This window comes from Propithecus coquereli, unplaced genomic scaffold, assembly GCF_000956105.1.
Source record: "Propithecus coquereli isolate 6110/MARCELLA unplaced genomic scaffold, Pcoq_1.0 Scaffold199, whole genome shotgun sequence".
In the NCBI taxonomy this organism is placed as follows: Eukaryota; Metazoa; Chordata; class Mammalia; order Primates; family Indriidae; genus Propithecus; species Propithecus coquereli.
Genome location: NW_012144855.1, coordinates 2642866 through 2656955, shown reverse-complemented (window position 1 = coordinate 2656955; position 14090 = coordinate 2642866). Strand labels below are relative to the sequence as shown.

The window sequence follows — 14090 nt, the reverse complement described above, 5'->3', positions numbered from 1 at the left end:
TTAAAACTGCTCTATACATAGAACAGCACAATGAATACACATCAGTGTAAAAACCAGAAAGTTAAAGTTCACAGCTCTTATAAAACAGTAACACAAGGGGGAAAACAAAGCAACTAATTATCATTCAACATGATAAACAGAACAGTATCTCACATATCAATACTAACACTAAACATAAATGGTCTTAATGTTCTACTTAAAAGATATAAATTGGCTGAACGGATAAAAAACACAACCTAACTATATGCTGTCTCCAAGAAACCCATCTAACTCAAAGATTCTCATAGACTCAAGGTGAAGGGATGGAAAAAAATATTTCACATGAATGGAAACCAAAAGTGAGCAAGAGTAGCTATTCTTATATCAGATAAAATATACTTTAAATCAACAATCATTAAAAAAGACAAAGATTGTCCTTATATAATGATAAAGGGAGAAATTCAGAAAGAAGGTATAACAATCCTAAACATCCTAAATATAAATGCACGTAACATAGGAGCTCCCAGATTCATAAAACAAATTCTACTCAATCTAAGCAAAGAACTAACAGCAGCATCATAATAGCCAGGACTTCAACACTCCATTGACAGAACTGGATAGATCATCAAGGCAAAAAAATCAACAAAGAAACACTGGACTTAAATAAGACTGTAGGACAAATGGACCCAAATTTTCTGTATGAGGAAAAATTGTATTAATAAAAATATTTTAAAATGAAATTAAAAGTCAAATATCTAAAGTACACAGAGAAATGTTCATACTAAGTATACACTAGAATAGATATTATTAATAAATGGGGATTTACTAATTTGAAACACCAAAATGCTTCTTGTAAAACCTCCTCCTATAAAACTGAACAATAAGTAGTAAAAAATACTTTCATCTTCCATTTTTCCTATTGCCTATCTACCACTGTGAAGACTTAGTCCTAAAAGGCAGAAATTAGTCCTAAAAGGTCCAGCTTCTTGTTTTTCTTGTATCTTTCTAAATATCACATAAACATCACATAATCTTGATATCTAATATTGAAAATAATGCCATGTTCTTACTTTTATGTGGAATCCAAAAAAGCTGAACTCAGAAGTAGAGAGTATAATGGTGGTTACTAGGTGCTGGGCATGGGGAAGTGGGAGTGGGGGGAAGGGTGGAGAAGATATTGGTCAAAGGATGAAAATTTAAGTTGGATAGAAGGAATAAATCAATCTATTTTACAACATGGTGACTACAGTTAACAGCAATATATTGTATTCTTGAAAATTGTCAAGAGTGGATTTTAAGTGTTCTCATCACAAAAAAATACGTATGTGAGGTAATGTATATGTTAATTAGCTCAATTTAGCCATTCCACAACATATACATATTTCAAAACATATTATACATGATAAATATATAGAATTTTTGTCAATTAAAATAAATAAGTTAAAACAAATAAAAAAAGAAAATAATGCTGGAAAACAAGAATATATCATCTCATGAAGAACATTTTCAGTATTTAAAAATTGTAAAAGTCTTTCTCTGGTAACATGTTAAGCCAATCCTAATCCTGATTTGTATTCCCTCATGAAAACTGTCATATAAAGACCAACAAAAGAAACTATGAAAAACAACTGGCTGTATTTCATTATTTGGGTACTAGTTTTACTTTAAAAGAGAACCTATACAGAAACTTCATTCCCTTTAGGAGGTACTAGGAGTAACTGTTTTCTTAAGAAGTAGACACAAAATGAAGACTGGTTGAAAGGAAGGGAGAGATGACAGAGCAAAGATAAGCTAAGAAATTTAATCAGATATCAGAAAGCAAAAAACAAAAGGAGGTCTTGTACTAACAGGTTAAAGGAAATATCTAGTTCTCTTGAAATAGCGACTTTTTAAGGGCAGTTAGAACACTTAATACTCTTATGTCACACATCTGTATGGAAGAACAAGATTATTCTTATTTTTACAATAGAATAATGCCAAATATATCATAAAACTTTTTCTTGTTTCCAAGCATATGTGGAATTATTGCTTGTATGCAAATTTAAAAACAAGTTTTTGAAAAAATTTGTTAAAAGAGCTTTCAGATATTTAAGTCAAAAATTATTTGTATGGATGAAACAGATAATAGTTAAATATTAATCAGAACTTTTAAAACCAACTATTCTAGCGATAATCTACATTTGAGATTTTATGTTTTCCCTGTGCAACAGTGGAACTCACTTCTCTTCCTTCCTTCAATTATAAAAGTCTCATGTATAACTTTAATAAGCCTTATAATCTTTAAAAAACTGCTTAGTTCGCATATAATACAATTCACCCATTTAAAGTACATTTAAAGTACAATTCAATGGTTTCTCACACATTCACAGAGTTGTACCACTATCACCACAATCAATTTTATCATATTTTCATTACCCCCAAAAGAAACCATGTACCCATTAGCAGTTACACCCCATTTTCCCTAGAGCTATCCACCCTCTCAAGCCCAGGAAACCAACCTACTTTCTTTCTGTATAGATTTACTTATTCTGGACATTTCATATAAATGGAATCACATACTATCTGGTATTTTGTGGCTGGCTTCTTTGACTTAGCATGTTTTCTAGGTTCATCCATGTTATACTATGTATCAGTACTTCATTTCTTTTTATGGCTGAATAATATTCCATTGTATGGATATACACTCACGTATACTTAGGAGTCATGTGCTGCGTCATACGGTAACTCTACGTTTAACCTTTTGAGAAATTGCTAGACTGTTTTTCAAAATGGCTGTGCCATCTTACTTTCCTACTAGCAATGTACGAGAGATCCAATTTTTCCAAATCCTCACCAACATTTGTTATCAAGTGATCTTTTGAACATAGCCATCCTATTAATAATAGTTGGTATGCAGTGGTATTTCATGACGGTTTTGATTTCCATTTCTTTGATGACTAATGATGTTGATCAACATTTTGGTGTTTGTTGCCCATTTGTATACCTTCTTTGGAGAAATATCTATTCAGATTCCTTGATTATTTATAAATGGGTTGTCTTTTTATTACTGAGTTGCAAAAGTTCTTTATATACAATCTAGATACAAGGTTCCTTATCAGATACATGATCTGTAAAATTTTCTCTCATTCTTCAAGTCATCTTTTCACTTTCTTAGTGGTATCCTTTGAAACATAAAAATTTTAATTTTGATTATATCCAATTTATCTACATTTTCTTTTGTTCTTACTACACTTGATATCATACCTAGGAAAACACTGTATAATCCAAACAAAAATTTACATCTATGTTTTCTTATGAGAGTTTTAAATTTAAGTCCAATTCATTTGTAGTTTTTGCATATGCTGTGAGGTAGAAGTCTATAAGCACCTTTTAATAATTTTTTTTATCTTAATAATATAAAACTTGGAAGCATATTCAGATTTCAAAACTCATTCTTAGCATTTAAAATATTTTGGTAACTTATCACTATTCTATATACTTTCCTATAATTGAGAAAAGTATTTACCAATTCATTTTTTCTCTTTGTGACAGCTCAGAAATTTATTAAGTTTTATTTTATATTTTACATCTTCCCTCATTTTTACTAAAATATTGTAAGAATTAACATTATTCAGAACACAACTTTTGTCATTATAACTTAAATAGTGTGGTATAATTACAAAGTAATAAATTGATTTCCATAAAGCTAATTTTATCTTTATATTTTCCATATTTGTTACTTTGAATTCTTCTATATTTCTTGCTCCAAATTCTTCCTGGAACATTTTCCATATTTTTCAAATATCATTTGTAGTTTTTAGTTTAAATTTTCTAATTATTTTTTAGTCTGTGAGTAAAGAGAAATGAAAACTTTGAGCAAATTAATGCAGTTTTTAACTTACTTTTCATTTATAGATCTTCCCAGTAACCTAACGAAACAATTCTCTATTTTTGTTGTTGTTAGCTTAGATTCTTATCTTCACTCTGTCAACGCCCCTTTGGCTATTTCCTAATAACACCCCATCCCTAAACCATGATTTTCAAGGTTGTTTTTTGTTTTTTTTTTTTTCCAATTGCTCACCAAGACATCTTCCACCCTAGCAAAAAGATCACATGAATTTATGTAATACTTTGGAGCCACAGTCATGTAGTCATGTACTCAAAGAGGAAACTTCATTGTACTTCTATTTCCCACCCTTCTCCACCCAAATTTACCCTTGGATTTTCACTGATTAGTGCTTTCAAGCTTGCCTGCCTTAGTTCATGTAGCTCCTCCTCCAGTACTGGGGTAAACACTTGTATCACCATTTTAAAGAATATCATTATTCTTTATCTGTGAAGAGCAGAACAAGAAGAAATCCACTTGATTCAGATACTCTCAAGATTCCTAAAGGATTAGAGCTCATTTCTCATCCTTCTACAAGCACTCACCTCAGGAAGCATTCAGATAAAAGGTAAGGTACAAATACTTTAATTGTTTGCTTATATTTTACAAATCTCCCAAATATATTTCTTTTAGCTAGAGATTTGTAATCAAATTTATTTAGAATTAAGAAGTTTCTTTCATTTTATTTAATTTAAAAAGTATAAACAGTAAAAAAAAATTGTTTTTTCACAACTTTTTTTAGTTAACTTCTAAGATGAGAACTCTGAAATAATTCCCTACTTACTTCCTTTCTTGGGAATTACAAGGCCATTATATTCACATTTAAATACTGTTATTCAGATAAATATGTATGTATAAACGTTATATATGTGTGTGCATATATTTATGTATTATATACATATATGTTAACATATGCTAAGCCACGTTTCTGTTGAATAGTATATCTTTATATATTGTTACGAGAATATTTTTACTTCATGAACTTTTTGAAAGCTGAATCATTTCCTTTTTATGAAAAATCACGGCTAAAACCTAGGAACAAGACAAAAAGCATTTCCCCTTAAATATTTAAACTACTTGTTCTAAAAATAATCTATTATTTCTACTCCACCCTGTCATTTAAACTAAGAAACAAGACTAACAACTTAGAGAGATTATTAATGCTTGAATTTCTATTTAGAAAAGACTATCACAATTTTGATGTAACACTGTAATTTCACAGGAGATGATTATTGTGTAATTGTGATTTTGATTTAATTTAGGATTTTTAGATTTGATCTACTAGATTCTGATACTATGCTCTAGTTTTATGTTCAAAGCCTCAGTATCCTCAATACTTATTACCTTTCATAATTAAACTTACTAGTGATTATCAATAAACAAATGTTTCATTTGATAAGGTTCATTTCAAACATCTAAGAGTTTATCATCAGAAATATCCCAAGAGTATCATGTTGCTTGGAAAGAACTCAATAAGTATGTATCAATGGCATTTGTTTTATGCAAATACTTCTTGGAGCCAAAAGTCTATCCTGGTCAAATTTATAATCACAATTAATTCTTTTCTCTGTATCTACCAAATTAAGTTTACTATTGTATTACCTACAAAGATAGAGGAAGCTAAGTAAAACACTGCAATTAATACCAGCAACTTAGTTGAAAGAATGTGTCATAGTAAATGCCCAGATTTTCTCAAAATCCAGAATGTCGAACTCTGCATTAGGACATGGAATTTAAGATTTCAGATATATGATTTCTTTGTGCTAATTTTCTCTACCAAAACTAGTTTATAGTTGTGATTATTTTCTGCTCTTTGAGAAATATGATTAATGAGGTAGAAATAAGAATGGTAATTGAGAAGTATCTGAGGCAGTTTTGCCGAATAGAACCTTTTGTGCTGTACAATTTGGTAGCCATTAGCCACATGTGGCTATTGAGCACCTGAAATGTGATATAGCAACTGAGAAACTAAATTTGTAATTTTATGTAACATTAATTTTAATTTATATTGCATGTGTTAGTGGCTGGTATTCTGAACAGTTCATGTCTAAGGTATTGAGATTATTGGATATTTTCATTTTCAAATATTTTTGATATGGAGAAAAGGGGTTGCTTCAACAGCAACAAATACACATCAGTAGACAAGAACTAAATAGGAATGACTGTTGTCCTAATATGAACATTTTTCCTACCATCATAAAAAAAATTAATGAAGTCCTATTTTTCATGTGGCACAGTATATTATCCCTTAAATCTACACAGTCCAAGAAAAACATTGGTATAGACTGCCCTAAAAAGACAATCAAGCAATCACTAATTATATATATGAATTAAAGAAGTAAGTGGTTCATTTATATTCTTTACAAGCAAAGAAATAAGCAAATATTGTGGAGTGAAAAGAGAAAAGATGCGACAGGAATTTCATAGTTAGATCTTTCTTCAAATCTGTCAGGGAAAAGTCTGTGGGGAGAATGAAACTTCAAGTGTTGAAAGAGTAAGAATCAGAAATGATTCAGAAAAAGGATATTCCAGGCATAATGTATATCTTTTTACATAAACCAAGGTGGGTGTATGTTTAGCTAACAAATTACATTTTCCTAAGAAGACAGTGGATTTATCTGAATAGCAAGAAAAGGAGGAAATAAAATAGTTGAGGACTTTAGAAGCTAAATGATTTCTTCTGTTCTGATTCCTAAGTCTTTAGGTGATACTTCAAATATGTATTAGAAAATTAAAAGGACTTTTAAACCTGGTTGTTTTGAAGTCTCTCAGAGCTGTAGAGATGTATTCAGATAAATGTTTTTCCATGAGTGCTACTCTGATCCAGGCTCTACCCTAAAAGGAAGAAGAAAAAATCAAATAAAAAAAAAAAATTAAAAGTTAAAAAATATTTTGTCCACTGTGTCATCAAAATTATAAGAATCTTAATACATAAAGAACAACCCATTCAAAATATACATTTGGTAAAGACTAAGGAAAATATTTAAATAGATAAAATAGATGAATTTTGATTGTATAGAGTACATATTTTGTTTCTCTCAAGGTGTAGGGTATGGCATGTCAGATTAACTTTCTATTCTTTGAAGGGACAAAATATTAATACTGAAATATTTGGGTTAGAGACTTCTTTTAAATTATACAATTTAATCATAAGATGTAACTCTCTACTTCAATAACCAAAATCAACATGCAAATTAAAATGAGTCCCCTTATAAAACATGAGAAATAAGAGTTCTCTCTCATTAATAAAAATAATGAATGTAACACCACTTGTTTAAGAAAATTTACAAGCCAGTTCTTCCAGAGGGAGTTTTTATACAACTAATAATAAACCCTGAATCTCATGATTTATCAGGCATCTAAATCATAAGTTATTGAATTAAGTGCCCCCAGAGAACTCTAAAAGCTATTAACAAATATTTAAACCAGAAAAAACAAACTAACAAAAAAAAAATCAGAAGCAAGCATATTCTAGCACAGAATCACAGAAACAGACAATTCTTACTAAATGTGAATAATTTTCTTATGGAATCTTTATTTAGAATGAAAGAATACAAGCAATCATATTTGTAGTGAGAATTTTGTAATTCAATTACTTTAATTTTTATTCAATCCTTCTACAAATATCCAGAAAAATTCAGGAAGATTGAATATATATAACCCAAAACATTGTAATAGCAGTTGCAAATAAAGGTGACGTTAATCAATAATTATGATAGTTGACTACCAGTACGGGGGAAAAAAGCATACTCTAGAAATGTCTACAGGTCTAGTGAATTCACCAAATTTTTGGATAGAAAAGGTCAGAAAGGAGTCAACCTAGGCAGTGGTGAAACCTGTTAGGCTAGGAACAGCAGTACTGCTGGGAAAAAAATGAATGATATGGGTGTAGTTGGCATGGCAGTCAACTTGCCTATCAAGCTCAACGCTCCCTTTTTTTTTTTCTGATTTTTTTTTTTATTTCAGCATATTATGGGGGGTACAGATGTTTAGGTTACGTATGTTGCCCTTGCCCTCCTCCCCTCCCAAGTCCGAGCTTCAAGCCTGTCCATCCCTTGGATGGTGCACATCGCACTCTTTGTGTATGCATATACCCGTACCCTCCTCTCCCCTCCCTACTGCCCAACGTCCAATAAATGTTATTCTTATATGTGCACTTAGGTGTTGATCAGTTAATACCAATTTGATGGTGAGTACATGTGATGCTTGTTTTTCCATTCTTGGGATACTTCACTTAGTAGAATGTGTTTCAGCTCTATCCAGGAGTATACAAGAGGTGCTATATCACTACTGTTTCTTAAAGCTGAATAGTACTCCATGGTATACATATACCACATTTTATTAATCCACTCATGTATTGATGGACACTTGGGTTGTTTTCACATCTTTGCAATTGTGAATTGTGCTGCTATAAACATTTGGGTGCAGGTGTCTTTTTCATAGACTGTCTTTTTCAACACTCCCTTTTAACATGCCCTATGCTCAATCGATAATCCCTTCTGAGTAAGTCTAGATTAGCTGCAGCTGATTGGAACAGAGGAAGAAAAAGGCACGCCACTGGCTGGCCAGTAGTCTCAAAATTCTCTCTTGAAATTTCATCTAGAAGATACAGAAAGATAGGGGCATCTTGAATCAAAAGGCTACAATTTCACCAATACAGAATCAGGGAAAGTTGCTCTCCAAAGGAAATTAGGCACAAGAGACTGTGCTGTTGTTAGATAAGAAACGTGGGGAAAGTCCTGCTTCCTGATTTATTAATTTCAATCCATACAAAATTGGGCTGTGCTTAGTTTCCTGTCCTTGGATGTGTGCAAGAATCCTGCTACATTGTGATAATAAACTGTGCTAATTTTAATGGTTTCTTTTCTTACAACAAAAACTTTCACTAGAACAGAAGACAAACAGACTTATAAAGGTTATTGGGGCCAAGAAGTGGGAAAATGGAAAACTAGGTTATGGAATTTAGATCTTATCAGATGATAATGGTAAACCACTGAAAGTTTTTGAAAAAAATAAATTAGTACAAGTAGTCAACACTTCTTGAGAATGTCATTAATATGTGCTAGGCCCTGTTTTAAGAGATATATATACGTTAAGATAGGTAATCCTCCTAAGAATTGTGAGTTAAGTTACAATACTATCCCTACTTTACTATATGCAGAAACAAAAAATAGACACAATTAAAGAGAAGAAATTCATCATCCCTCCACCAAACTGACCAACTTAATTGCATTAATACCCATACTTTCTACTTTTCTTCCTATTTCAGGGGATGAACTGTCATCATTTACGACAGTGAAAAGACAAATCACAGAAGTGGACAAAGATATTTAAATTATATATCTGACAATAAATATCTCATCCATAAAAGAATCATTAAAAACTCGTAAGAAAAGATAACCCAATTCAAAAATGAGCCTGCAAGGGGAAAAATTTTAACTATAGATTCAATTTTTTTAAATTTTCCAATTTATAGGTGTGAAATATATCCACTTTTAGGATTTTTAATGTAGAGTATATGGGGTTGGCCTCTTCTTCATTCCTGATATTGATAATTTAGAGTCTCTTTTTTCTGCTTGAACAGTCTTGCTAGAAGCTTATCAATTGTATTAATCTTTTCAAAAAACACCAACTTTTACTTTTTTTTCTAATGTACATTTGTTTCAGGTTGATTGAATTTTTACTCTTCATTAATTCTTTCCTTCTATTGTGAGTTTAATTTATTACTTTTTTATAGCTTTTGTAATTAAAGCTTTGATCATTGATTTCCAGCCTTTATTCTTTTTAAAAAAAATACATAGAAGCCTATTTAAGCCTATTTTCCTCTAAGCACAAGTTTTTATATGTTGTATTTTCATTATTATTACTTTCCAAAAATATTTTTCAATTGTGATTGTGATTTCTTTTTTGATTCCTGAGTTATTGTCAATTTCACTCATATAAGCATTTTCTAGTTATTTTTTGTTTTTGATTCTAGCTTAATTTTACTGTGGTTAGAGAACCCACCTTATATAATTTCAATCCTTTGAAAATTCAATGTCATCAATTATGGCTCAGCAAATGGTCAATTTTTATATAAGTCCTCTGTGTGTTTGATAAGAATATATATTTTGCAGTTTTCTCTGATTTTTCAAATATATTTCAGTTCTCTAGTAATTTTATATATTCTAATTCTCTAGTAATATTCATCTTTACTTCTTTCTTGAACCTCAAAAGTCAATGATCTATATCATCCATAGGTTTGTTTCACTTCTTTTTTATTTTTCTTGATTTCAGTAATTTGATCCTGTTTCTTGATATGCCTGATGATTTTTTATTAAATACTGAATATTATGTATGAAAATTTATAGCAACTCTTATGCTATCTTTCTCCAGAGTGGATTCATTTTTTCTTCTGGTAGGCAAACAGAATACTAGAAAATCACTTCGTATCATTTAGGGTACCACTTTTAGGCCTCTTTTGCATTGATCATCTGAATTTCCCTTACTCTCAAGGTACAATCTTTCTGAGGTCTCAAATGAAAGCCTGGAGTGTTTACAGGGCCCCTCCACCTTGTTTGCTCTTGAACTCTAACCTCTGTTTCTCCCGAACAAGACTGTGAAATCTTCAGTTACCTGTTTTACCTCTTACCTGCTGCTTTTGGCTTGGTTCATGGGACTTCTGCGCTGTGCTACAGAAGACCAAGACTTGGCAACCACTTCACATGAAAACTGCTTACATGACTTCAGGCACATCTGTCTGCAGTTTACTGGCAGTTCCAAGCTCCAACTCCTATTTCTCTAGCCCAGGGAAATGAAAACAATCACCCCCCATCTCCACCACTTTCTGCTTCCAGGGCTGGGGAACCTGCGGCCTTAAGGCCACACGTGGCCTTCCGGGTCCTTAAATGCGGCCTTTTGACTGAATCTAAATTTTACAGAACAAATCCTCTTATTAAAAAGAGTGCAGCAGAGAAGATGAAGCTTTTTTTTGCCCCCTTTGGTGCTTAAAAGGAATAATCTTGAAATCAGAAGGTCGCAGGTTAGGCAGACAATGTGAATAGACAAATGACCCTAGGCTAAAGCCAAGATGAATGTGGGGCTCACCTCATGTACCATCCTTCTCTTCGTGATCCTGGCCCTTAAGTTCTCTGCCTTCGTTGTTTCCTTATGCCTTAAATTTGTTGCTTCATGTATTTTATTCAAATTTATAGTTATTCTCTGCACAAAAGTCCTTCTGATACAAGTTATTCTATTACCACTAGAACAAGAAACTGATTCTTTTCCTACCTCCAGGATCATCTCTTTTTTAGACTCCAATTACACCCTTCTAACTATAGACCCTCTGCCTCTACTCATCCTTTCTATCTATTCTCTATATAGCACCAAGTTGATCTTCTAAAAATATAAATCAGATTATAGTATTCTATTGCTTAAAAAAAAATAGAAAAAAGAAAAAAAAAACCCTCAAGTAGCTCCCCCATTGCACTGAGAAAGACTTCCAAACTCTCACTCATGACTGTATCTTCTATCCTATACCTTGCTTACTCTGCTCAGTATTTGCACAGTACATTTCTTTCCTTAATTCAGTCTTGGCTCAAATGTTATTTCCTCAAAGAAGCCTTCCCTAACCACCATACCTTAAAAAAAAAAAAGTATACCTTCTACTATCACTTTTACCACTTTCTAACCTCTTGTATTTTTTTTTTTATGGCCCCTGAGATTATGTCACGTACATATTAATTTATTTGTTTAAAGATTACTAAAATGTAATGTACCTAACATTTGTAATTTGCAATCTTTTTCATCATGACCATTCTATCCCCAGTATTTCTAACAGTTTCTGGTATATAATAGGCACTCAATATGTGGAATAAATGGATGAAACTGAAGGAAATGAGTAACTTGCTCATAGCTACTAAGCATTGGAGCTACCAGTGACAAGCAGATAAAAGGAATGATATAATGGAACAGTATTTTAGGAAGATTCATCTGAAGCTAGTATTTAAAATAGATAGCATGTAAAACAAACGGGTAGAATCAGAATATCTCTAGTCTCTGTCTAGAAGATTGTATTTTTATTTTTAAAGTTTCCCAAGTATTTCTGACATTTTTCCAGGTTTGGGATCATCACAATAAAGAACTGGGGCTAGGAAATGTCAAACAGAGGTTAAGAGAAGAGATAAAGACCTGTGAGTCAATAATAGAAAATGATCATAAAAATGGTCTCTTCTCAATACTAATTGTAAAGTTCTAATATTTGATAACTCTGGTGCATCTGAGATTAGTAACCCTTTTCTGTCTCTGCCTATTTCAGCAGAAAACTTAGCTAACCTGCCACTGAGACAGAGCAGTGACAAGGCCAGCTGCTCAATAAGGAAAAAAGTAAGCAAGAAGATGAGATCGAGAAAGACTAGGAAGAATTGGGTATATATGTTATGAAGGTATATTAAGGTCTACAATCACAGCTCTGATATAGTAGAGGTGCTCAGTGACAGTTTATTAGATAGAAATATGCATGGATAAATGGACATCTGATGTGACCAGTGTATTCAGGTATTGGTCTAATATGTTAAATTCAATAATAGAAGGAATGTATAGGGTAAGCAACCAGAAACTAGGAAAAGCAAACCTGGCTAAAGGTAAGAACTGCTATCAAAACCAAACAAAAAAAAGGCAGGGGGAACCCACACAAAATATGCAGGAAGGTAGGAAGAACTCAGGAAGGGGGAGAAGGATTTTTTAAACTTGAAACCAGTTGGAATACTAAGAAAACCCAATGGAAATATCTCCAAGGTTAGTAGCAATAGTGACTAAAGATTCAATTAGGGATGGGTTTTGTCAGAGATCATATGACATGCTTATAAGAGCATATGCCCCAAGACCAGATGGGGAAGATGGGTAAGTTCAGAAAAAAGTGAAATAATTTGGTGCCTGCTGAGATGAAGTCGTTTTTCTGAGTGCTGATTCTAGTAAGTTTTCTGTAGAAATCCCATGTCCTAGAACCCCTTAACTGTAGAAAGAATAGCTGCAAATATACCAGACATCCAAAGATTATAGACACGATCTTCAATCCAAATATTCTATTTATTGTTAGTCTATTTTTAAGTCTTGGAAAACAGGCTCAACTAGTAACAGACTAAGCAAAGAAAGTGAATGGTCTGCATTTCATAGATCTTAACCTAGACAAAGTATCAGATCCGCCATGGTGACTAGTTTCTACAATATAAATCTAAGTGGTACAGTAGTAGCAGGACAAAGACATTCCTGATTCAATCAACTCAACTAAATTGAAAGAATGTTTCTATACCAAATTTGTCACTGCTCCATAGTGCAACTGTGCCTTCCACTGCTTAAAATGTCATCTGCATAACCCTAAAAATGTAATCAGAGTGAATCTAGCCTCTTATATAGCATTTAAACATATAACTGTTTTGGTCCCAAGTATACTAAGTGGTATATTGTTTACCTTGTACATCTGGTGCTTTTGTTCTGATAAATGTTTTCACCTTTGTCAAGGTGGAAGGCCAGTGCTACATATGCTAGTAGTCATTCAAGATTGCAGCTGGAAGGCTCAATAAACTTGCCATCTGATCATGATACTTGGCAAGTGTGATTTATTGAGTAGATTAAATACTTTGCTCTTAATACAATGAATAAAGACAGAGCTAATCTTTGCCCGTGGACTTTTCCCAGCATAACCAGGCAAATCATAGATGTCTCTTTCCTCACTAAATGGAATCTGTTTGAGTCCTGACCAAAACAAAAATATAAATGCAGGATTTGGAACTTGATTGTTCTGTGGTATTTTGATACTCAATACCAGTTCTTTACAGAATAAACATTGACTCTTTGTTCGACAACATCTTGCTCTGCAGGGACTAGTCCCAAGAGTCTCATTAAAGAGTTGGTCAGCTAGGGTTTGGATTTCTTGGTCCACTTAGCTCCAAATGCTACATTTCAAATGTATGTTAACTTCTCAATTACCTTTTGTATTTTGGGATATGCTAGTTCTATATTCTCTCCTCTATTGAAAGAATTTAGAATACACTTGTTCATTTCTCCTACTTTTAATTTGAAAATGAGACAATAAAGTTTATGTACCATCTAGAGTATTTCCATTTTTATAGATTTGATTCATTCAAATGATAGCTAATCTTTTAATCTTAACCTAAAGAAATCAAGATATTATTCTTAAACCATGAAGAAAACATGAAAGGAAAATTGATAAAACTCAACTAAGATGCAAAGGGAAAATCACATTGCA

General features: G+C 32.2%; 1 protein-coding gene across 1 annotated transcript in view; it reads right to left on the bottom strand.

The window, feature by feature from the left end:
• The window catches only part of RUNDC3B (RUN domain containing 3B), a 155705-nt gene that overhangs the window by 78887 nt on the left and 62728 nt on the right, over window positions 1-14090 (bottom strand). The window contains exon 4 of the mRNA XM_012643498.1: window positions 6594-6679. Within this exon, the coding sequence (XP_012498952.1) occupies window positions 6594-6679 (86 nt within the window). The remainder of the gene's footprint in view (window positions 1-6593; window positions 6680-14090) is intronic.